This window comes from Emys orbicularis, chromosome 5, assembly GCF_028017835.1.
Source record: "Emys orbicularis isolate rEmyOrb1 chromosome 5, rEmyOrb1.hap1, whole genome shotgun sequence".
NCBI classification, from domain to species: domain Eukaryota; kingdom Metazoa; phylum Chordata; order Testudines; family Emydidae; genus Emys; species Emys orbicularis.
The window spans coordinates 76,441,438-76,468,166 of NC_088687.1; the positions used below are offsets into that span (position 1 = coordinate 76,441,438).

A 26,729-nucleotide genomic window follows, 5' to 3' on the forward strand; every position below is an offset into this window, starting at 1 on the left:
TTGCTTTCAATGTTGAATGTAAGTGGAAAAGAGCAGGGATTCTGTAAGCTTTTCCAAGCAGGCCCTCGGCAAATAGTTTTCCGCAGATCACCTCTCTGGAGATCAGTTTGCAACTGTACCAATGATAATCACAAAGATTGTCTAAAAATATATATGTTTGCTGCTAAAGAGAGGAAACTATTTCAGAACATATTTTAGTCAGGGCCGGCTCTGGCTTTTTGGCCGCCCCAAGCAAAAAAAAAAAAAAAAACACGGGGCGGCCGGAGCGCGGGTGCAGGGGGACTGGCTGGGGGAGGGGGAGGGAGCGGGTGGGAGAGAGAGAGAAGGGGGCTGCTACATCAGGGGCGCTGCCATGCGGCCCCTTCCGCTGCGCCGCCTCCTGTAGCGAGGGCTCCACTCCGGTTGGCGGGGAGGGAAGGAAGAGGACTGCCCTACAGGGCGCTCTGGTTCTCCGCGCCGCTGCCCCCTACAGGGCGGCCGGAGCGGAACAAAAAACAACAACAAAAAACGGCCATGCCGCCCTAGGATTGGGCAGAATGCCGCCTCGAACAATCTGCCGCCCCAAGCACCAGCTTGCTCAGCTGGTGCCTGGAGCCGGCCCTGATTTTAGTGCTGAGTTGGTCTTTAAAAATGAACATTGGTACCATGTGAAAGAAACATATTACTCTACCCATAAATTCTGAGAACAACACAGCTGCACTAATAATGTGAAAGATGTATTAATGATCACTGAAATCCTTATCTGATGCAAAAAAATAAAAATTATTAGGATGTAAAAAAGACGATATAGTCATCATGGTTTGATTCTTTCAAAAATGTAAACCCCAATGTAGAATACAAATACTATATATTAGTTCTCAGTGTTGCAACTACTATGGTAGTGAAGGTAACAATTTTGGGAAAATTCCTAATTACAAAGTTTTCCATATTTTTACTAGAAACCTCACCATTCAACTTTACTAGATGAAAAGAATGTTTCCCATTTCATCCTTTAAAAAACAACAGATTAAAAAGAGTGCCCTAATCTGATTGCAAATTAGATTAACACCCATTTGTTGTGGCATCTTTATTAATGTGCACATTTTTTAAAGTAGATGATGAGTGCATTTTTAGACACTTTTTCCTTATATACATGAAGAGTTGTGATAGGTCTTTTATGGAAAAGGAAGATAAAATGAAACCGGCAGATTAGAATGCAGGTTCAGCAAGAGGATTTGCACAGATTAATCTGTTCATGTAACAAACTGAGCAGCTGCTGGCCCAGTAGAATTTGAAAGACCTTTGTCTGTGTCTGACTCAGTGACCTAAGCTAAAGACTGCAGAAGCAGGCTCATGATACAGAATATGGAAAGATAAATAGCACAAATTTCAAACCTAGCGCAAGATCAATCTGTAGATTGCAGAAGTGATGTTTCTGTTTGCCCTTTCTAGAAGGGAAAGATTTAATTAGAGTGCAGGAAATAAAGAAATAAAGGAATTTCTATAGCATGTTGAATCTGGAAGGTGACCTGTATTTCAGGTTATGGGGGTTGTGGTCTAAAATGTGCAAACTAGACTACTCTGCATTAATCACTGTAAACACTAACAAATTAAGGGATCTGTTAGGTCTAATGTTATACATGTTTCCGCCAAAGAAAGACTCTCATTTCACAGACATTAGTGGTTACCAACTAAACAGACTGTATTGTCCCAAACATCTGGGAAACCTACCAAGAGCATTACAACTATCAACATACATATAAGGGAATATTGCCTTCAAGCACTCTGTTTTAAGACAATCCCATGGCAGAAATAGATATGCTCAGCTATGAGAAGGTCAGGCTGATGAAACGGAAGAAATGGATAACAGATGGCGTAATGCTGACTGGTCAAAAAACATGGTACACAAAATGTTTCTTTAAAAAGAACAGGAGTACTTGTGGCTTGTACTTCGGATGCATCCGAAGAAGTGGGCTGTAGCCCACGAAAGCTTATGCTCAAATAAATGTGTTAGTCTCTAAGGTGCCACAAGTACTCCTGTTCTTTTTGCGGATACAGACTAACATGGCTGCTACTCTGAAACCTGTCAATGTTTTTTTAGTGTGGGTGAAAAGCACATCTTGCTTTTGTCTATATAATATCCCAGGCTTTAAGGGAAGGTACTGCTAGCAGCAAAAAAGGCAGCTCACCCAGTTCCTACCTATAGTCAGGCTGCATTACTATTTGCAGCCAGACTCAAGAAATACCCATGACCAGAAGTTTGGCAGGAATAAGCAAGAGACACATTCTTTTAAAGGATAATTAGCTGCCTTGATGGCATTTGCCATTAGGCCTCTTTCCAAGAGTCTGTGTCAATGCACTCTTAGCACATGTATAGTTAGTTCACTTAGAAATATATTAGCTTATTTCTGTGCTAATATCAGTGTGCTCTTCTTGACCTTTAAAATCCTTTTGGAAATTTGGTGGAAACACTCTCTCCTTTTTGGTCAATCATATTCTCAAGTGCTAAATGAGATTCTTTGATGCTGGCTTACTTCTCTTCCCTATAACCAACTACACCATATTTGCTAGTCTTTGCTTCATCTCTGAAGCTCTGAAACCAGAAATGTCAACAATGAGCCCACTCTCATTCTTTAAACTAAAACTGAATAATCACTTTTAATTTTTAGCTGGGCACTGCTGATTGCTGTACATTAAATTGCTATACATCTCTTTAAAAGTATCTTGATATATCTTACACAGTACCATATCATGCTATCGTGAGAAACTTTGTGTATGAACAGGGATGCTATGGACACTATAGACTCCATTATCTTTTAAGAGTTGTTACCAACAAGTAAATCAAACTATACTAAAACTTTTTAGGCTCCCAGCGCTCAATCCTGCAAGATTCTGAGCACCCTGGCCCCAAGCCAGCAAACCACTTAAGTATATGTTTTAACGTTAAGCACATGGACAGTCCATTGACTCATCGCATTCATGAAATTAAACGTGTGCTTAAGTGCTTTGTTGGATGAGGGCTACAGTGCCCAGCACCATGCAAGATCAAGCCTTTAAGTCATATTTAAGTCTCAAAATTGCACAAACCTATAAAGGCTCTATGGCCAGAATTCCACTGAAGACACATGCTACTATTGTGTATTTTAAAAATAAACACCTGCTCTTAATATAATAAAATGAAATTGATTTAATTCAATGTAATTTACAATCGTGAGATTTTAGACATTTAATTAGGCAAATTAATGGGATTTAATTATAAAATGCTTATAATATTTTGTGCTTCTAAATCTAGAAAGAATATTTTTGCCTCCTGCTATCATTGTTTGACTTTTAAAATTCCAGGATCACACAATAAGGAATACAAATTGTGGGGGTATGTAAAAAAATAATCAAACAATGGTTGGAAGACCTTACTCATTTCTCATTCTCCCGCCCCCCCCCACCCCCACCCCCATCCGGGCAAAGCTCTTGTTGATTTTACTACCATGGGAGGCTTGATGAGTAATATGTGTCAGGGACTAAATCCTCAGCTGATGTAAATCAGCATATTTCTATGAATCTGGCACCAGGACTGGGCCCAATACACAAACAAATGGCAATATTTGACCATATTCACATACAAATCTGAAAAAGTCTGTCTAGAGTGAGTTCCAATTGGTATAATTTAGACCTTTGTTAAACCAATGTATGTTACACCAATTTAGGGTCCCTTAGACTTATATGGGCTCAGTTAGACTGATCTTACCTACATATAACGTACACTCCCCCCTTTAAAAATAACCTTTCATTTTGGCTCGCTGAGACTGAAATGAATGGGAATGTGAGTTCACATTTCTTAAACTCACATTCTAAGGGAGCAGAAGATATGAGTGTAAAGTCAAAGCAACTAACTGGAGGTGTAACAAGGTAGCCTAATTTAACTCATACCCAGTTCTTTCACTTACACCTTCTGGCTCCTTCGATACCCTTGTATACCAGTCCAAGGGAATCCATTGGTCTTGCAGAACCTACCTGAGTATAAAGAAGCCTGATATTCATTTCACCCCAGGGTAAATCTGACATAACCTCAATGAAAGTGCTAGTGTAAAAACTGGTATAAGTAATATGGAAGAAGACTTCTGATTTCTAACACATCACCTCTGAATTAAGCCATTTGTCTCTTGTGTTATACATAGCCAAGCCAGCAGAGGGAGCGCAAAGATTTTGATCACCTTAAAGATACTGCAACACAAATACAATATAGATTTCCAGTATATTGATACAGTATCGATTATAGGTACATTGCTAAGAGAATTCCTGTAAACACAGGCAAATATCTTTAAAACAAATACATTAGATTCATACACATTTAGAGGTTTAAATTCCAGAGGTGCTTTCAGATATCAATTAATCAGGGCCGGCCCCAGGCACCAGCCGACCAAGCACGTGCTTGGGGCGGCACCTGGTAAGGGGCAACCAATCTTGGGGTGGCGGGGGGCGCTCAGGGTTGGGTTTTTTTGGGTTCGGTCAGGCGGCGCTGGGGGTGGGGTGGGTTGTTTTTGTTTCAGTGGCTGGGCGCACGGGGGACGCTGGGGGGTGGGATTCGGCAGCGGCGCTCCGCGGGGGGGGGGTGGCGGTGCGGCGGGGCGCTCCGCAGCGGGGGGTGTTCGGCAGTGCGGCTCAGCGGTGGGGGTGTTTGGCGACGCGGCGCTCAGCGGGAAGTGTGTGGCGGCGGGGGGGTTCGGCAGCGCGGCGCTCCGCGGGGGGGGAGTGTTCGGCAGCGCTCGGCAGGGGGATTCGGCAGCACGGCATTCGGCAACACTCCGCGGGGGGCTGGGGAGTTCGGCGGCGCTCCACGGGGGGGGGGGGGGGTTCGGCAGCGCTTGGCGGGGGGGTTTGGTGGCACGGCATTCGGCGGCGCTCCACGGGGGGGGGGAGTGTTCGGCGGCGCTCTGTGAGGGGGGGGGCGGTGTTCGGCTGTGCGGCGCTCCGCGGGGGGCTGGGGGGGTTCGGCGGGGGGGTTGGCAGCGCGGCGCTCCACGGGGGCGTGGGGGGTGGCGTTGCGGTGCTGAGGGTGTGTGTTATGGCGGCGCTATGGAGGGCGGCACTCTTTTTTTTTGCTTGGGGCAGCACAAAAGTTAGAGACGGCCCTGCAATTAATGACTTCCCTAATTTGTATTTTATTTTTCTCTTAAAATCCTTTATGTAAAGATTGGAAAGAAATACTTTAATAACATTTTGGACATTGTTGTTATAGGCCTCTAAATTGTCTGTATACATAGTGATTTAAAACAAATCCCAAGAAGAAGGTAACTGGTCACATGTGTTTCATGTAATTTGGACAGAATAAACAATAAATACTATAGTAAAATACTGTAAGATGACTCCTATTCAGCACAGTTGCATAAAAAAAATCCAGTTTGTAATAAAATGCCAGCTGTTACTATTGTAACGTTAAGGTATAAACACTGTCCTAATTTTCAAGAGCTGTTCGTCATCACAGGTCACAAATAAAGTCATGTGTGAGTGCTCATATTTTAAAATGACTGATTTCATTCTGACAGAGTTCAACAACTGACCATAAGTAAAAGTCTTCTCTGAGCAGCATCAGTGCATAAGTTACAAACAAATTACCAGTATTATGGAGTATCAGCAGTTGCTATGTAATCTAGGTTGCAGTTTTTTTGTGCAGCCTTAACATGTTTACAGATGGCATTACTAAAAAAGTTAATAAATACTATACCATGATGCTGACAATGCTTTGGGATTTCCTATATTTATAATGTATGCGACTCTGGGCTATTTATGCCATACTATGATAAGTGTGTATTATTTATTGGCACTCATTATGCCTGGGAACAAATTGTACAGATCACTATTTTCCTATCTAGAAGGTGCCTTTCAAAGATCATTAAAGCTAAGGTTAAATATTATGTGTAGGTTTAATTGTTTTAACTAACCTCTTTCCAAGGTGGTAACAGAGCAAAATGTATCACCTTCTTTGGTAGGAGAATATAACTTTTTACAATGTGAAAGTAACTTAATAACGGAGAAGAAATGGTTAAAATGGGAATTAGGAGTCCAAGGTACATGAAACAAATCTGACCATGTTTTTAATTAAGATTAAATTTTGGCTTTCGAGAGCCAGGGGAGCACAGTGAGCAGGGAATACTTTCAAAAGCCAAATGCTGAGGAGGAGATCTCATGCCAATAGAAGGTATGTAGGCCCTGATCCAATTCTTAAAAATAGGCACATGCTTATGTATCTTGCTGGATTGGGGCTCTGATGCCTTCTGGCACAGTGAGGCATATAGAGTCAGTATCACTTGCTAAATGTTAAGTGGTGTAGCCAGTTCCTTGCCCCACCACCCTGCCAGCACACTATGGGTAGGAGAAGTGATGGTCCTCCCCTTGCCTAAACACACCCTATCCAAGGATTGTGTGCTTTGCAAACACTATTTCTTAGGGCATAAATCTGGCCCCAAATTTAGGGCTATTTTCTGGATAAAAGTTGTCTTGTCTAAAGTCCAAATACTGCATTTACTCTACTCATAGAATTGCCATAGCTATCAGTGATGTTTCTGTCCGTGGATCAAAAGCAATTTATATTTGTAATTATATTAGCATGTATGTAACTGCATTGGAAATGACATAGTGTTCTGTCTTTTCAAAACATCAATCTGTACCTCTGCTACATTGCTTTTATATCTTCATTCTACAAGTGTGAAAAGTCAGGCACAGAGAACGTAATAGACTTGGCCAGGCCACCTAGCAAATCAGTGACCTAGCTGAGATTAAATACACATGGTTTTGGCTCCCAGGCCTGCAATCAGTACATTAGATCATCCTGCTCTCTGAACTGAAATTAAATAAAAGCATTTCTGTGTATACGCTAACATGAAAAAGGTCAAATTCATGAACAGGTGTAAATATTCTAGAAATGTTTGATAGTCTCTAAATGGCTGTCAGTGTTTGTAATATGATACTTTCCTATTTCTTTAATTTATGTATGTAATTAGCGTGACTTCCAAAGTTACTTTTTCATTCTTTCCTCACATTTTTCTTTTAGGTAAAACCCTATCAGAACCCAAATTTCACTGAAATTTAAGGGCTAAATTCTCATTTCCTCTGGAAAGCCCAAGCAAACAGCTCCTGAAGAGTGGACTTGTCCTTCCCATCTCCAAATTCATGACTACTACTGTATATAGTAGCAGCTGCAGTTTGCTGAACATCTCCTTTCTCATGGAGGTTAGCCAATGAATTTGTATAGTTTGCTTGCTCACTAGACATAAGCCTACCTGTCCCATGGCTTCCCCCAAATTCGCCCTCTGAGCTGCTAAAGAGAGATGTGCCTGGAGTCCTTCTCCACAGCAACTAAGGATTAAATAATCGTGGTGCTTAATTTGTGCTAGGGTTGAGCCCTGGCACCTCTAGGCTTGGCAGATTATAGCCCTGGCACCTCTGGACTTGCCATGTCAGTTATGAAAGTAAAAAAAATTGCTTGAGCCCCCCACCTCTTTCATTACAAATTAAGCAATGTATTATCCCCTGTTCAACCCAAATACGTCTCTCTGGCTGCTGGCCCTTGAAACCTCTTCAATCTGCTTAGGATGCACATTCATAGAAAGTGCTCCCAATTTCCCATCAGAAACCACAACATTAAGGTAGCTTTCTACCTGGAAAGATCAGTTTACTGTGTCACCAGCCTCCATAGCCTTCCAAGGCTTTCAGTGTACAGGCAGCTATGGATATTTTTCTGGTGGACTGGATTCTAAATATTTGATTTTCTTTAATGTAATCTATACATTGGTGCTACATTTTATTTATAGTAAATAATACTTTACTGAAAATAAAGACATTCATCATTTAAAATGTATGCCCCCATCTGTTATATGAAATGGAACAATAGCATATAACTAACAAAGCTACTTGAGCCATAAATTGTGCTATTAGAAAGATAAAATGCCATAGAACATAAACATTTTAATTCAAAAGTAAAAAATAATTACATATTATGAAATTTCATTACAACTATCACCAAAGATATGAAAAGCATCACTGTTGGCCCTCACAAGTGCATTCTTCAGCATGGTAACAGTAAAATTATGGATTTTCTACCAGATAAACCAACTATTGAGTTAAATATTTATTTATTGTTTTTAACCACAACAAAAATGATTTCCTCCTCAGTTTAGTTCCAACCTAAAATAAGACCTAACTTGTTCAGTTATTTGAGTTACTTTAAGTTGCCTTACCATGGTTGTCTCTGCAATGGATCCAAAGCTGTTTATAAATATGTTACATGTGACATTAACTGGAGGGCCTGCAAAAGAAAAAAATATTGTGTGACCATCAAAATATATTAACAGACTAAACTATGATGAAAACAAAGCCTTAATCACTTGGGAAGAAGTAAGAGACTACATTCAGGACTTCTTTTTAAGTGATGTGAGAGTGTGTTTTATTAGTGCTGTTATTTTAACTGTTTAATGGTTTTTTTTTCAGTTCATTTTCCCCCCCAGAGATTTATTAACTGTCCTATAATTTGTAGGAATCCCAATTAGGGCTCAGGAAAGAGAAGGGAGTTAATCATGTCTTGAGGGAAGATGCCATGCAAAAGTGAATGTGCTTTTTGTTGAATGTACTATGTCACCTAAAACAATCTAGGGGTTACATGTCCCTTTTAGTACAACAGAATATATATCATAGTCCTTCTTCACAGCAACCAGGAAAAAAGTAACTGTTTACTTGACAGATCTGTTATGTCTGAATCCTATCTACTTCTTTAGTAACAAAGCACATGAGCTTTTTGCTCCTGTTAGCTGTGTTGGCTATTCAGTGCTAAGAAAAAATGAGCTAAATTCTATTCTGCTTTATGACAGCCACAGAAATGGCATTCACCTGCCTCCACAGGTGGGGGAACTTGATAGGGCTGGCAGTGAAAGGACAGTCCCAGCAGTGAGCGTCTGTTACAATTGGCCTGAATTTTTCAGAGATGATGTCAGATAGAAGCACTAACATATAGCTATAGAATGTGAGGAAATGGACTGGGCAGGAGTTGTGATACCAGACTTAGTGGCTGAGTGGGGTGTGACCAAACTAGTTGCTGGCACCCCCTGTGGCCAGTAAAAGACCTTGGATTTTAGTGATTGGCCTTGGGCTCATGGAATAGAGTGGCACCTTGTGGTCTTCACAGACTGAGGTTAGAACTTGTTGCCCTCATAGGCCAAGGTCCCAACCCTTCTGCACTCTCTGTCCCCCTTGCAGAGGGGAGAGGGGAAAGGAGTATGCTAGGACTCAGAGCAAGCTGAGTCCTTCAGGCTAGGCTGAGGAAAGTCTAACCCCAGTTATGTGTAATATGGGTCGTGGGTAGCACTCCTCCCCTGTGTTAAAGTTTAGTAGAAGTTGCAGCATGCCACTTAAATCCATCCATGCGTTAATCCACATTTCGCTGCTCTGTCCTTATCAGTTGTTCAGGATCCATTCCTGCAAACATTTACTACCAGGCATAGTCTTTCTACCATGAGTAGCTCCGTTGTATTAAATCTACAATTATTATCTTGCCCTGACTTTGCAAAGTATCAGTAATGGCAGAGCAATGCTTGTGAGTCTGACATCTGACTTGAGAGCTGAATCATCTTCTCGTGAAAAAAAGGTTTTAAAATAATGTTAAACATGGTATTATGGGATTTGATGTTACAGTTTCTCTATTACTTCCATATCATATTTACTCTATTAGTGAAAATTTTTCTTCTAACTGCTAGCCCAATCATCATTCTTATTATTTAACTCAGTTTGGAATTTGAAAGCCAAGCGGGGTTCTTTTCTTGTTTCATATGATTACCAGTAATAAAGATCCCAGATTTGGAATTTAAGACCAAATCCTGCAAATTTACTAACAAGAGTAGAGTTTAATTATCTTGAGTAATCCCACTGAAGTCAGAAGCAGCTCTGTCATTGCTGATGCTTCACTGCTGACTGACATCAATAGGACTACTGCTGTAATAAATGTTTGAAGGATCAGCACTTCTGTTAACAAAATTCTGCTCATGGTGCATGAACCAGAATAGAATCCAGCTCTCCTTTTTCTCAACTGTATTGGCTCTGCAGTGAAGTACAGAAGCAAAAAAGCACTAAAAAGGTATCTTTCTCTGTTTACTTCACTGAGATGAGTACATAAAGGAAGCAGATCTGTTGGGTAAGAAGGTACCAATTTTTCAGTCACTTTGACTATGATGCCATTTAATTTACTAATTAAAAAAATTAAAGCTGCCTTATATCATGCTTCTTGAGTTTTAATGTAAGATATGACTGGGGCCAAGGAAGGGTGCACATAGTGGGAGGCAGGGGCGGCTCCAGGCACCAGCGCAGCAAGCACGTGCCTGGGGCGGCAAGCTGCGGGGGACGGCTTTCGGCGGCATGCCTGTGGGAGGTCCGCCGGTCCCGCGGCTTTGGCGGCAATTAGGCGGCGGGGACGCCGATGACGCGGCAACCGGCGGACCTCCCACAGGCATGCCGCTGAATCCGCGTGACCAGCAGACCGCCCGCAGGCACCAAAAGCTGCCTGCCTGCCTGCCGTGCTTGGGGCGCAAAAAACATAGAGCCGCCCCTGGTGTGAGGGAATGGGAAGGCGATTTCAGGGGACCACACTTAATGGCTGCCACTGAGTAGTGAAGTTATCCAATGTGTGTGCACAAGTAAATTCCAGTTCAGAGTTACATCACATTTTTTATATATCAGTGCATTCTATCATTTCCAATTCAATATGTTGCTGTCTACTTCAAAAGAGAATCTAATGGAATTTTATAGTGTACCCAATGGCATATCAGTTATTGAAGAAAAACAACAAAATAATGCTATGGATCAGAAGCACAGTTCCATAATTAAAAATTAGCAAAATATTTAAATATAATAATTTGTCTAACAAATATAGAAACCAAGAGATTGATATACATAGGGGATGTCCTTTATAGTCATAGGTTAACACATGTTCCTGCTTTCCTAAGTGATCCTAGATTATTTAGTTCAATTTACTAGGATCTGAATCTAAATTTCTTAATGTGATAAGTTAATGATACAGGTAGGAAATAAGAGGTGAGAGAAAAATAACATTTTAACTAAGTTGGGGTTGATAGCATGTGGAATGTATTCCTATATTTTGTCAATGCACACAGAAGAAATGGGAAGTAGGGACACTTCTGTGATGCAAAACAAGCAGATTATTCTTAGATGGAAGAAACCATACAGACTTTAAAAATGTAAATTAAGTAAAGCAAAATCCAAAGTGGTGTCACTCTCCATATAAGACATGATTAGGCCAGATGGGTTAAAAGAGTATGGATCTTACTAGATGGTACATAAAATTATTTAAAAGAGTTAGTTTTATCTTGTTTAACCTTGAAGAAGAAGAAGTGCTTGCTTCTATGACTAACTCAGAGTGAGGTGCAGGGAGAACAGGAGAATTCAGGAATGACAAAATGGGGCCAAGTGTCCTTTATGTCAAAACTTTAGGTGCTTTTTGTGTAGTGTTCCCACCTGACCATCAAGTGATAAGAATAACTAACCCAAGTATTCCAGAACAGTATATCAGCTTTGAGAAACAGGGAAACATTGATTTTAATATTGTAAATCAGAGTTAGCTTTAATGCTTAAACATGTACTGTGTTTCCAAAGTTTAATATTGTTGCCCTCTATTGCACTTCAGTGGCTATCTTAGCAATACTTTCTCAGTGTTATGATGAAATACCTAATAAACAACTTATGACTGATGTTTTTTAAAATAGTTATTTTTTAAAAGTAAACCATTCAGTATTAAATTTTATATTAAGTAAGGCATCATGTATCTTGCATCATGCTACTGGAAGTTTTCCATGATCATCAGCAGAGATGTTGGAAATTATAAAGCAGGTAATGACTGTAACGTTATCTGATTAAAATATAACCATGTAGATAATTGTTGCTACCACTATTATACAATTGCAACAAATCTTATACAAAAGTGTGTCAAGTAAGGTGTCACTAGAAAAGTTATAATTTGCTAAATATGATTATGCTATTTGTATGCATGTATCATTTTTATATTTGAAGTTATGAGGATTGGCTCTATACCTGTATTTTAAATATGTTTGCTCCTGTGGTAAGACCCACAAGGTATTTAGCCTGCATATCTTGAAGGGACTATTCAAGTTAAGTGGCCCATCAAGGGACACTTAACTCACAATGGACCATGAAAGACTCCCATCCACGCCTGATGGACTTTCATGTGAACAACTGCTGTGACTAAGCGAAATCATGCATGGACATGTGACTTGCCCATGTGACTCCAAACACCATCTTTCTACCTGTAATTTTCCACTAGCTGTGTTGAGCGCTTTGTTTGAAATAATAAGGCCCTAAAAAAAGTCTCAATTTTGCCTCTTTCCTGCTCAAACCTCTGGACTATGATGAACTTGTACTAATGGGAGCATTCTAACCAAGGACTGAGGACCTTCCTGATTCCATCAGGGCCGCCCAGAGGGGGGGACAAGTGGAGCAATTTGCCCCAGGTCCCGCAGGGGCCCTGTGAGCTCTGGCCCGGTGGCAGTCCGGGTCTTCGGCGGCATTTTGGCGGCGGGTCCTTCAGTGTTGCTGAAGACGTGGAGCGACTGAAGGGCCCCGCGCCACCGAAATGCTGCCGAAGACCTGGACCGCTGCCGGGTGAGTACAAGCGCCGCAGCTCCCCCGCTTTGCCCCAGGCCCCCTGAATCCTCTGGGTGGCCCTGTATTCCATCAGCTACAAGCCCGATCCAAGAACTTTGCATTTATTGTAGGTATTTGATTTCTTTAACCAATTTTAACTCTCACCTTTCTTCCTTCCTTCCTTTCTTTTCATAAATAAAAGTTTAGATTTAGATATTAAAAGATTGGCAACAGCATGATTATTGGGTAAGATCTGAGTTGTATATTGACCTGGGTTTGTGGCTGGTCTTTTGGGATCAGAAGAACCTTTTATTTGATGAAATTGGTTGTAAAGATCCACTCAACTTTAAGTCTAGTGTTTTTGGTGGTGATACAAGGACTGGAATGCCAGGGGAAACTGTTTTTCTGACTTCTTGTTAGCCAGTGTGGTAAAACAGAAGTTTACTTTTGTTGCTGGTTTGGTATATCTTATGGGAGAATAGCCACCAGTTTTGGGATGTGTCTGCCCTATTTCTCAGCAGTTTGTCCTGAATTTGTTATTCTCAGTTGTGACCCACAGAGGCACGGTTACAATGACCCATTACATTATTCCTGAAATAGCTACAGCTCATCCCTTCACATTCCTATGTACAAAAGCCCCGTTCATGACAGAGAGCCTGATCCTGAACTCCTAACTTGTTGAAAACTCTGTATTCAGACATTGACAGCTTTGAATAGATAAGGACTTCAGGATTGGACCCAGATTTGGAAGACAGCAATGCATTCATATCTAGAGCTTTTCACCACAACTGAAGGAGTGGAAAAAACATAACATGGACTCCAAAGGCAAGAGTCCCTCTCCTCTTCTCATTGAGTGAGGCACTTCCTATGGTTAATTTTGGGATAGTCTTAAATATTCTATAACTAGGACAAACTTTTACCAGGGATTCTTCTCCTGTATTCTCATCCAAAGATGTTTCAGAATTTCCATATTTTAGAGTTATAACTAATATTGGACCTCTTTGAAAATATTGCTTAATCCCTCTCTTCTATTGAACAAAAGCATGATTATCTTGTGTATTACTTCACAAACACAAAGCAGTCAGAAACAAAAAGTGTAATTATGAAGACTAAGTATGACATGCAGTTGGTAGTCAAAGAATATATTATCTTCCGTGTCTAGGAATTTTAATAAAAAGAGATTCAATTTCCTAGTTATACCAGGGTTGATAGTCTGGGATTTCATATTAGTACATGTTTCATATCTTAATTGTTGATAAATTACAAAGTCCAAATGTCATGAAGTTCCACTTGTTCGTACTTGTTCTTAGAATAATAATAGCAAGAAAGTGGCAAAGCAGTTTAAGGAGATATTTATTCTTAGCAATAGATCTGAATCTTTCTTGGCAAATTTATTCAAATTGCATAGCTGTCTAGAAAATTTACAAAGTACACTTTTAAGAAACAGCAAATCAATGTTGAATTAGGTTTTTGTCTCTTTACAGTCAGATGGTTACCAAAAAAGTCTCCCAGTCCTTTGAATTATATATTCAAGAAGCACAGTACTGAATCCACTAATTGCTAAACATCTGTCCCTTCCACACTGTAGCCTCCTCAGAAAATTGTGATTGCATGGTGCCCATGACAAAATCCAATCCCCAAAGGAATTGCTAAGTTAGAAGATCCTTGCTTTTATATACTGTGGCAAGGCATCTTCTCAGTCTCACCAGCCTCAGCTGTTTTTAGCCTTGGCAAGACAGGCTTGGGATAAAACAGTCCCTCTTGGCTGCACAGAGCCAGTCTTTTATGCTTGTTTTTTCTCCCTTATCAGAGGGAATGCAGCCTCCCCTCCTGGTGAGTCTTGCTGTTCCTCACTTACTGGCAGCTTAACTTCCCCCCTCTCTCCCCAACAGGGGACGGTTTAAAAAGGTCTCAGGCAGCCCTTAGTTGGAATCAGCTGATCCTAATTGACCTCAGGTAACTCTCTCTCAGCTGATCCTAATTGACCTGTAGTCACCCCTCCTCAGTTGATAGGGAGGAGGGCCTTTTACCCTTCTGGGACTGTTTTTTACCCCGCCCTTGCAGTTGTCTGTCTTGAGTTTTTCACAATACTCACCCATGGAGCCTTAGAAGATTCAAAGAAAGAGGAAAGAGATTGCATTGCTTGGTCTTATTTGTCGGAGGTCCTCTTTTGTGCAGCCCAGCTTCACCTTAGATTTAAAGTAAAGCTGTGCTGCACAAAAGAGGACCTCCGGCAAATAAGACCAGGCAATGCAATCTAAGACTTAGATTAAACTTGAAATTTACATGCTAAAGGGAATAGCTATGGTATATAGTTGAGAACAACCTTTAATAAGGAGGCAAATAAATAGAAAGATTCCACACACACATGGAAGTAATCTTTTAAATGGAACTTAGCTATTGTTATTGTGCAAATTCTGTTTTAAACCCAGGGTTTTTTCCCCCAAGCAAGAAGCCAATAATTTCCATTCTCTGAGGCATGCAACTGGCAATCAATCAATCAATCAATCAATCTCTAAGGAACTTGTTTCATAGCCATAGCAAATATTGTATATTGATCAAAATAATACATATCTTTTGTGGTGATTTGTTTGATGAATATTTTCTATACACATTTGTTGTTTAAACTAAGGTGTCAGGAACGTATTCTGAGAAATTTCACCTCTACTCACCTATTGCAAGCTTGACGTTTCCAGATAGAAGTAAATCATTTGAGATTAGTTTTATTTACTGTTCTATCTTTTTAAGATTGGTTGACTGGGAAGCAGTTTGACAGACAACTCATTCTCCTCTTGCCAACCAGATTCATTGGACAAACCATGGCAAAGGAAAGTAAATAAATAGCATCCAGTACCTATAACTTCAGGGATGTAGCTAGTCAAGTTTCTGAGCACTGGTAAAATTAAAAACATTTTAAAATGCAGTGATAAACAAGAGGTGAGATTGAGAAGGGCGGTGAGATAGACGTCCTGAGAAGGTAAACATGGAGGGAGTCCTGGCTTTTGATTGGAAAAGGCCTGTGGCAGAAGTGGAGATAACCTCATTTACAGAAAATATCTTGAAAAGAGAGGAGAGAACACCTCCTGAAAATAGGAAGAAGGGCACAGATGAGGAAAAACTAATGCAGAGGAACACTAGTAGGGGCTTTATTGCAGGAGATTTTCCCCTCCACACACAATCTGTATTTGAAAAGTATTCTTTTATTTTACTGAAGGTACAAATGGTTAACTTGATTAAAATATTTTTAATTTTTTTCATAAATTTATCTAGAATTCTTAAACTCTGAAAAGTTGAGAACCCCCCTAAAGTTTCAACATTCTACCTAAGCAAATTGAGGGTCACAGAGCTTGTTGGAAGCCTCTTAAAAGGGTGACAGAAGACTATTGGAAAGCCATAAGTACAGTCAGTGACAGGAAGAGGATAGCTCCTAATGTTTTCTATTTTAAATGCATTCACCAACTACATGGTATGCTTTTTATCATTAGCACTAGTATTACAGTGGTCCTAGATGCTGTATCCTATATGGACATACAGGAAGTACTTTGGTACTAATTATTTAGATGCATGCACATCCCTATTTGATTCATGAGCATACACCAAAAATATGAAAAAAATATTTTCTGTGAACATCTTATGTGTTCCTTTTAGTTCTTTAAATTATACTATATACATATCATGCTAAAATATTAAAATAATACTAAACTTTAGTAGCATTTTGGCATCTACCCACACTTCAACAAACAGTAGACCATGTTTTTGCTGAAATTTGAAGGATCAAAGTCAAGGTTAGCTGAGCATGGCTGCGTACATTTGTTTTGCTTTTAAATTTTCTCCAAAACACACATTTGCATCAAAGACAATGTTAAATTAAAGTGAATTAGTTTTCAAAATTACCTTTGAAATTTGGTCTGATTCTTGCATCATAGCCTGACATCCTACCCATTAATTTATCCAGGAAATCAGATGGCGACATTGGCATGCTACGAGATCTTGCACTGTCTGTTTCCTTTGTGACTACCAAACTAAAAACAAAAACAAAAAAGACTTTATTAGTCACAATTTCTAGTAATAATTAAGTACCTAACAACATAGTCATTTTGTCCATCAGCATTAAAACAGATCAATTCAAAGGTAAAATTGTATTTTAAATTAAATATTAAAAATAACAGAATTATTTTTTCGAATATATGAAAACAGTATGCTCTTATTATAGCCATGGTTATATATCTATTTTTTTCCTAAATTTCTGCCAAACAGCATTGTGATCACATTTTTGTGTGTTGAGGCTTCTCAAAATTAACCATATTTGTAAACAGCCCTAATTGATTTGCTCCACAAAATTGCAATAGTAAATAACAATGTCAACTACACAAATATCTATACATCTGGAATGCCATGATTTTGAAAGTGCTCTGTGATTAATCTTTTTAACTGGGTTCTTTATAATGGAAACTTGCATTAGAGAAACTTAGATTGGGATCTTTCATGTTGCTTTGAACAGACACACCCCTTTTTTGTATCATTGATTGAATGTTTGATGGTGATATCTATGCAGATAAAACCAGGTAATTCATTGGCAAATTTTATTCCAGAACATTATCAATGAGGTTCATTTTCCTTTAAAACAGAAGTGACTACTGCAGTGGAAGAAAAACTTAATGAAAGTAACTATCTTAGGGCAAACTTCTCCTCTCAGGTCCACACGGCAAATGTCATCTCCTATAGTCTGCACTGTGTAAATATATGAAACACCCACTGACATCCTAAAGGGTGCTCTGCACATATCAAGAGAGCAGAATATAAGCACAGAGATCAACCATGTGGGTCCTAAAAAAAATAGAAAAATAAATCAAACTGGTAAATAAATATATTAAAGTATAGATATATAAAATTATTGTAAACAACGCTTCTCTTTGATATACTGTGAAACTAGAACAAAGTGTCTGGTTCTAGGATCCTCAGAAAAGATGAAGAGTTCTTCTGAATTACCCTGATCTCAGGTTCTAGGACAGTGCATAAAGAGATGAATCTCTTCTGCTGACTCACCCTGATGTCAGACAATTGGATCCTATTAGTGTCAGCTGATTATCAGATAAGGGTTTAAGTGTCTCTTCAAGACAGAAGAAACTAAGGGTATGTCTACACTACGGGATTAATCCAAATTTACAGAATTCGAATTTTGGAAATGGATTGTATAAAGTCGAATGTATGCGGCCACAGTAAGCACATTAATTCGGCGGTGTGCGTCCATGTACCGGGGCTAGCGTCGATTTCCGGAGCATTGCACTGTGGGTAGTTATCCCATAGCTATCCCATAGTTCCCGCAGTCTCCCCCACCCATTGGAATTCTGGGTTGAGATCCCAGTGCCTGATGGGGCAAAAAACATTGTCGCAGGTTGTTCTGGGTACAGCCTCATCCCTCCCTCCATGAAAGCAACGGCAGACAACCGTTTCGTGCCTTTTTTCCTGGGTGAACACAGCAGACGCCATACCACGGCAAGCATGGAGCCCACTCAGGTCAAGACAGCAGTCATGAACATTGTAAACACCTCGCGCATTATCGTGCAGTTTATGCTGAACCAGGACCAGAAAAATGAGGCAAGGAGGAGGCGGCGACGGCAGCACGGCGATGAGAGTGATGAGGACATGGACACGGACACAGACTTCTCTCAAACTGCGGGTCCCGGCGCTTTGGAGATCATGTTGTTGATGAGGCCGGTTCTATCCGTGGAACGCCAATTCTGGGCCTGGGAAACAAGCACAGACTGGTGGGACCGCATAGTGTTGCAGGTGTGGGACGATTCCCAGTGGCTGCGAAACTTTCGCATGCGTAAGGGCACTTTCATGGAACTTTGTGACTTGCTGCCCCTGCCCTGAAGTGCCAGAATACCAAGATGAGAGCAGCCCTCACAGCTGAGAAGCGAGTGGCGATAGCCCTGTGGAAGCTTGCAATGCCAGACAGCTACCGGTCAGTCGGGAATCAATTTGGAGTGGGCAAATCTACTGTGGGGGCTGCTGTCATGCAAGTAGCCAAAGCAATCATTGAGCTGCTGCTACGAAAGGTAGTGACTCTGGGAAATGTGCAGGCCATAGTGGATGGCTTTGCTGCAATGGGATTCCCTAACTGTGGTGGAGCGATAGATGGAACCCATATACCTATCTTGGCACCGGAGCACCAGGGTACCCAGTACATAAACCGCAAGGGTTACTTTTCAATGGTGCTGCAAGCACTGGTGGATCACAGGGGACGTTTCACCAACATCAACGTGGGCTGGCCGGGAAGGGTTCATGACGCTCGCGTCTTCAGGATCACTACTCTGTTTAAATGGCAGCAGCAAGGGACTTACTTCCCGGACCAGAAAATAACCGTTGGGGATGTTGAAATGCCTATAGTTATCCTTGGGGACCCAGCCTACCCCTTAATGCCATGGCTCATGAAGCCATACACAGGCAGCCTGGACAGGAGTCAGGAGCTGTTCAACTACAGGCGGAGCAAGTGCAGAATGGAGGTGGAATGTGCATTTGGCCGTTTAAAAGGTTGTTGGTGCACTTTACTGACTCGCTCAGACCTCAGCCAAACCAATATCCCCATTTTTATTGCTGCTTGCTGTGTGCTCCACAATCTCTGTGAGAGTAAGGGGGAGACCTTTATGGTGGGGTGGGAGGCTGAGGCAAATCGCCTGGCTGCTGATTACGCACAGCCAGACACCAGGGCGATTAGAAGAGCACACCAGGAAGCGTGGCGCATCAGAGAAGCTTTGAAAACCAGTTTCATGACTGGCCAGGCTACTGTGTGAAAGTTCTGTTTGTTTCTCCTTGATGAAAACCCACCCCCTTTATTGACTCATTCTCTGTAGGCAACCCACCCTCCCCCTTCAATCATAGCTTGCTTTCAAAGGAAATAAAGTCACTGTCGTTTAAAAATCATGTATTCTTTATTAATTGATTATAAAAAGAGGGAGAGAACTGAGAAGGTAGCCCGGGTGGGGTTTGGGAGGAGGACTGGAGGGAAGGAAAAGGCCACTAAAAAAAGGTTAAAATAATGACAGCCTTTTTCTTGGGCTGTCCACTGGGGTGGAATGGGAGGGTGCACGGAGCCTCCCCCCCCACCCCCCACGTTCTTACACGTCTGGGTGAGGAGGCTATGGAACACGGTGAGGGGGGAGGGTGGTTATACAGGGGCTGCAGCGGCAGTCTGTGATCCTGCTGCCGTTCCTGAAGCTCCACCAGACGCCGGAGCATGTCTGTTTGCTCACGCAGCAGCCCCGGAGTTGCATCCTGTCTCCTCTGATCTTCCTGCCGCCACCTCTCATCTCGAGCGTCTCTCCTCTCCTCACGTTGGTCCCTTCTGTCCTCACGTTGGTCCCTCATGTCCTCACGTTCACTGGCATCTTTCCTATACTTTGAAACCATGTCCTTCCACTCATTCAGATGAGCTCTTTCATTGCGGGTGGATTCCATGATTTCCGCGAACATTTCGTCTCGCGTCCTCTTTTTCTGACGCCTTATCTGAGATAGCCTTCGGGACAGAGGAGGGAGGCTTGAAAAATTTGCAGCTGCTGGAGGGAGGGAAAAAAGGAGAGAATTTTTTTTAAAAGATACATTTTACAGAACAATGCTTATACTCTTTCACGGTGAACAACACTATTCACATTACATAGCACATGTGATTTCTGTGCAAGGTCGCATTTTGCCTCTTAATATTGAGTGCCTGTGGCTTTGCTGCTAGAGATCAGAGACGCAGGTCCGGACAACAGAATTCGGCTTGCATGCGGCCATGGTAAGCCATTGTCTTTTGGCTTCTGCGCCCTCCTTTCCCACATACCAAGCAAAGCTCATTGAGTGCTGCGGTTTTCCTGTTAACCTTCAGCAGCAGAAAACAAACTACCCCCCCCCCATCCAATTCTCTGGGATGATCGCTTTATCCCTCCCCCACCGTGTGGCTGGTATCAGGGAAGATCCCTGCTAGCCACACGTGAAAAGCTCAGCGCCAATCCCCCCCGCCCCCCCGCGCTTATCTTACTACAGGGAAGGATTTCTTTTCAGCCACAGGCAAACAGCCCAGTAGGAAGGGCCACATCTGTCCCCTTAATTAAATTCGCGTATTTCAACCAGGTTACCATGAGCGATATCACTCTCCTGAGGATTACACAGCGAGATAAAGAACGGATGTTGCTTGAATGCCAGCAAACACCGGGACCATACGCTGCCAGGCTTTGTCATGCAATAATACCAGATTACTTGCTACTAGCATGGCGTGGTCAAGTGTCCTACCATGGAGGACGGAATAAGGCTGCACTGCCCAGAAACCTTTTGCAAAGGATTTTGGAGTACCTCCAGGAGAGCTTCATGGAGATGTCCCTGGAGGATTTCCACTCCATCCCCAGACACGTTAACAGACTTTTCCAGTAGCTGTACTGGCCGCGAATGCATCCCAAGTCCCCAGGGCAAATTAATAATTAAAAAACACTTGCTTTTAAACCAGGTTTTATATTTTAAAAGGTAAACTCACCTGAGGTCCCTTCCATGGGGTCATGGTCTTGGGTACCGGCTTGGGAGGGTACTTCAGTCAGACTGAGAAAAAGATCCTGGCTGTTGGGGAGAACGGAGTGCTGTGTGCTCTCCGCTAGCTCGTCCTCCTCGTCCTCCTCTTCCCCGTCCGCAGAATCCTCAGGTGTGGCTGATGAGATTACCCCTGCATCCGAATCCACGGTCAAAGGTGGGGTAGTGGTGGCGGCCCCCCCTAGAATTGCATGCAGCTCAGCGTAGAAGCGGCATGTCTGCGGCTCTGACCCGGAGCGACCGTTTGCCTCCTTTGTTTTCTGATAGGCTTGTCTGAGCTCCTTGACTTTCATGCAGCACTGCTCTGAGTCCCTATTGTGGCCTCTCTCCATCATGCCCTTGGAGATTTTTTCAAAAGTTTTGGCATTTCGTCTTTTCGAACGTAGTTCGGCTAGCACTGAATCCTCTCCCCATATAGCGATCAGATCCAGTACCTCCCGTACGGTCCATGCTGGTGCTCTTTTTTGATTATCGGCCTGCATGGTTACCTGTGCTGATGAGCTCTCTGTGGTCACCTGTGCTCTCCTGTGCTGGGCAAACAGGAAATGAAATTCAAATGTTCGCGGGGCTTTTCCTGTCTACCTGGCCAGTGCATCTGAGTTCAGATTGCTGTCCAGAGCGGTCACAATGGTGCACTGTGGGATAGCTCCTGGAGGCCAATACCATCGAATTGCGGCCACACTAACCCTAATTTGAAATGACAATATTGATTTCGGCGCTACTCCGCTCGTCGGGGAGGAGTACAGAAATCGATTTTAAGAGCCCTTTATTTCGAAAGAAATGGCTTTGTTGTGTGGACGGGTGCAGGGTTAATTTGATTTAACGCTGCTAAATTCAAATTAAACTCATAGTGTAGACCAGGCCTAAGGGTAGGAATCGAAAACCCATAGGGACCTTCAAAATCATTAAACTCTTAGGCTGAGGTTTATGTAGCTTAACAATAAATGAATCCTCAGCAAGGGAGTAAGTTTGGACCCGATTCTGTATGTGAACTGCTTTAGGAGAAAATTGGGAATGCCAGTTTGTTACAGAAACTTTGTTTTTCCTTTCAAATTTAAAATTTCTGTGGACCCATTTATTTGTCCCCTAATTATTGACTGCATGGCTAAAACACTTCTGTGGTCTTCAGTCATATGTTTTGTTTACAGCATGAAGAGTTATAATGTTTTATTGAACTGAACAATCTGCCCCAGAATTGGAAATTTGGATCTTAAGGTCTAAAGACATAAAAAAACAATCTTATTTATCTTTCTTCACTGGACCAAATTTTCCATGCAACACATTTAGGATTTTATCACTGAACAATTAAAAACTTCTGGACATCTCTTTTGATTAAGGAAGTTGTTATTGTTGTTGGTCTTTTTTAATTAAAAGAACTTGTAATTTAAAACTTTTCAATATATAGTACAAAGAGCAGCACTGTAGTGATGATCAAGGAGTTATAAAAATCAAATGGCTTCCTAGAAACCAGAAATGTACCTAGATTTATCCCACTGACAAGAAATATATATTGATTTGAATTGGAAAGAATGGCTAGTTGGTCATTTAGTCTACCATCTGCATAAGGGTAGGATTGTTTTCATTATCCCTAAGCCAGTCTTGATAAGTGGGTGTCAAGCCCAGCCTTGAATATCTCCAGCGATGGTGATTCTACAATTTCCTTTGGTGGTAGCTAGCTTAGTTGTGCATTTCTTCCTGTAGCTAGAAAGGTTTTTTTGATATAGCATTTAACATAATTTTTCCCTGGTGCAGTTTAGACCCATTACTGTGTGTCCTGTTTTCAAGTACCGATGATATTTTCATCCTCTTTCCAATATTCCTTATGGACTTGATTCACCACTGTCTTACATCTTGAGTAATCATTGTGCAAAGGGAGTGATAAATGGTTGTAAAGCAAAACAAATCAAACCCCACTACAACCACTCTGCACAATTGTACACACTTTGACTACACTAGACAGTGAAGAATCAGGCCCAGTGGGAGGTCTTAAACTGATATGACCATTGGGATGCAGGTTTATTGGTTTGGTTTTGCTCCGCTCTAAACTTTCTTTAGTATGTTTGTCTTTTTAAAACTGTACTGCTCAAAACTGAAAGCAGTACTCCAAATTGAAGGGTAACTAATGTTGAATAGAGAAGAATATATATTTGCTTTCCTAATGATTCTCCCAATATAGCAACATGATCATGGTTGTTGAGTAATATTTAATGTAGTCATTTTAAAACCTAAGATCTCTTTCAGTGATTCTGTTGCCCAGCCTATATTCTGACATAATTGAAATTGGTATATTCAATACAGGTGGTATGTATAGTGTAAATAAGTTCTATTTTAATTCATTCCTTTCCAAAAAGGTTTCCCTCGATTTCAATAGGACATTCTCCTGAGTAAGCACTGAAGGATATTTTTCTTTAATAATAACTTCACTTGAGAACATATAATTTAAAGAAAGTTGTGTGGATAAATACTAGTTGAACAGTAAAACACCTGTTGAATTCAGTAGGACCAGGACTGGTATAGTAGGTCAAAAGTGGGGTCTTAGGTCTTAGTAGCTATGCCTGCGCTGAAGCTGGAAAGTATCATTCTCAGCCTGGATAGACAGACTAGTGCTAGCACTGCTTGTGCTTCTATGCTAAAAATATTAGTGTGATGCTGCAGCCCGGGCATCAGCTTGAGCTCGCGGCCCCAAGTCCAAGCCCACCCGACCCACTGAGTCTAAACTTGGGTGACTAGCCTGAGCCACTGCCTGTGCTGTGGCATCCACACGGCTATTTTAGTACACTAGCTCTGTTCAAGGTGTCGTGAATCTGTCTAACCATGCAGGGAACCATACCTTCCAGCTGCAGTGTAGACATTCCCAATGAGACCTAGCTGATGTAATCTGGGCTTGTCTACATTAAAAAAAAATGTTAAGGTTGAAAAATCAAACACTGAAAACTCTTCAGAAATGCCAGAATAAAATTTCCTGTGCCTTCTGTGTAATCTCCAATTACATAATCACATACTGTATTTTCCATAGGACTCCTGCCTCATTCGGTGTACAGAACAGACAGTACACTGAGAAAGAATCAGGGTTGTGTGGCAAATGAGGCTGTTATCTGTAGTATCTCCACCTCATTTGTGGTAGAGGTTGGAAGTCATGTAGTAAATGAGAAAGGATTGCAGGAAAAGAGAGATCAGCTGTTGGTTGAGGTTTCCATTATCTTGGATTGTAATATCATAAAAACAGCTATTCATGCAGGACTGTAGTTGTATCTGAACCAGAACTGAAAAATTGAACTGATCCTTTTGTGGATCTAGTATGGAAGCTAAAGCATGGGGATAGCTTCTGAATAAGGGATTTAAATATGATCCCCCATCTCTCCACTGCAATTTAATTAGAAAGGGTTCAGATTCCAGGTTCTGTTTTGACCCATTCCTGAAAAGATAATACTACATCATATGGATATAGTGAGGCTTAATTAAAGTTTATAAAACACTTTGGAAAAGTCAGAAGAAAAATAAGACTTTAATATCACTACATATTTCCATATACACACACATGATATTATATTATTATAATGATAAATAAAGCTTTGCACTTGCATAGTGCCTTTCATGTCAGGATCTGAAAGTTCTTTAAAAACCTGAATTAATGAAATAGCGTAATACCATTGTAAGATAGGTATTATTCCTATTTTACAGATAGGAGAACTGAAACCCAGTTTTCATGACTTGCCCAAAATCACACAAGAATTGTGTGGCAAGGCCAACAGTAGAACCCAGTTCTACTGGTTGTTAGTCCTGTGCCTTAATCACAAGACCACATACTGTAGGCCTAGTCATTTTAACAACACAATTGCAGGTCACTTTTACTTATCGTAACACTGGCTAGTGGAGCAGTAGAAAATTCAGTTAGAGGCATGGTATTTTTGACAGGAAAAAAACAAACAGTACAGAGGAAAAATATAAGGAAATAATGAAATATGTATTGCTCCTGGATAGTCCACTGTTAAGAATTCCCCAGTTATGTCACACGTTGTCTCTAAAAATAAGCCTCTGTTTGCTAAGTGGCTGCACACTATGAATATATTCTCCCTTCCCTCAATATAAATATAGCTCCCATTAGTGTTAATGGGAGCTCAGCACACACATCAACAAGAGAATAATCTTCCCTTCACTACACACAGCTACTGTACATTTGCAGGAATGACTTTCTGCACATCTACAGGGAATACAGATTCTCTTTTAGTCTCTAAGCTGGTTCTTTCAAGAATTTTATATCTCTCTGTTTCCCCAATGGCCAGAGTTATAAGAATTTAGAATGATCAAAACTTTACATTCCATGGGGCATTCAAAAGCAAGGTACAAAAGATTGTTGCATAAATTTAAAAAATGCAACTTTAAATCACCAGCATATGAGAGAAATTTAACACTAATTGTTTCTTTCCTAGTCTTCCCAGTGCCTCAGCTTTTAGCGGAGAGACCACCATTAGGAGTAACAATCAGAGTAGTTCAGTCTCCATACCTATTCACTTCCTGCTACTTGGACTACCAACATGGGTGCTAATTGTGATGATGGTTTTGTGTCATGGATACCGGTCAGCTGTAGTTAAACATAGCTACCAAACATACACCAGGTGGTTAAAAACTTCCAACTTAGGGCCAGATTCAAACCACTGATCTAGTTATTTATATTTCTTGAAAGTATCTTGAGTGTGGGTGTTTGTAAGCTACAGCTGGTCAAATACCTAAAAACTGATTTGTTAAATAAACTATTGGACAAAAGGGAAAAAAAGTCAAATAATGAACCTGAAACATAGTATTTGACCAGTTCTATTCAAAACATAGAACATAAAGGGGTGGTGGTGAGGGGCTTCTCAATCCAAATGGCTTGCCACATGAAACAATCCTGACTAGAAAATTGGACTTTCCAACATCATAACAATTACTGTTTTCCTCTGACCACTCTCTCTCAACTGAACTGTGATGGCCGTGCACCCCACTCTGGCAAATAAAGGATTAAAAAGAGCTTGGAGGTGGGATCGGGCCCAATTTCATTTTAGTCCCAGCTGAGAAGAAGGGACTCCCTAAAACTAGGCACAATGCAAAGTAGGAGGAAGACTCTGGAGTGGGGGAGGGTGGGGGTAGAGAGTGCTGTTAGAGAGGCTGGGAATGGCCTAGAGGAAGCTCTTCATTAATGTGCTGAGAAGAAGTTGCACAAGGAGACAGAAATTCAGAGCAGCAGTAGCAGAGGCAGCAGCTCTGTAAGAGAAATTGATAAACAGGAAAAAGGTAGGATCAGCCCAGGGAAGCAGCAAGAGATTGTAAGGAACAATCCTTCCCTTCCTGTTATGAACTGGATGAAACCTCATTATGGGTTGAGTTAAAATCTGGTTCAAACTGATGCATGAATGTGCCCTTCAATTATATAGTTATAAGAGAAAGATAAAGGGGCCACACCTACAACAAGGCTTAATAGAGTCTGTCCAGAAACTAGCACCATGTCAGGGGGAGATTCCACTGGATATTGTGACCAGGTGTGTGAGAGAACA

At 41.2% G+C, this 26,729-nt stretch overlaps 1 protein-coding gene across 2 annotated transcripts in view; it reads right to left on the reverse strand.

The window, feature by feature from the left end:
• The window catches only part of GLRA3 (glycine receptor alpha 3), a 139,156-nt gene that overhangs the window by 87,274 nt on the left and 25,153 nt on the right, over nucleotides 1–26,729 (reverse strand). Inside the window, exons 2-3 of one of the 2 annotated variants that reach the window (XM_065405178.1) lie at nucleotides 16,531–16,658; nucleotides 8,214–8,281 (exon numbers count right to left, since the gene is read on the reverse strand). In XM_065405178.1, coding sequence (XP_065261250.1) covers nucleotides 8,214–8,281; nucleotides 16,531–16,658 — 196 coding nt within the window. Of the gene's footprint in view, nucleotides 1–8,213; nucleotides 8,282–16,530; nucleotides 16,659–26,729 lie in introns of those variants that run through there. The other variant, XM_065405179.1, reaches the window with a different exon arrangement.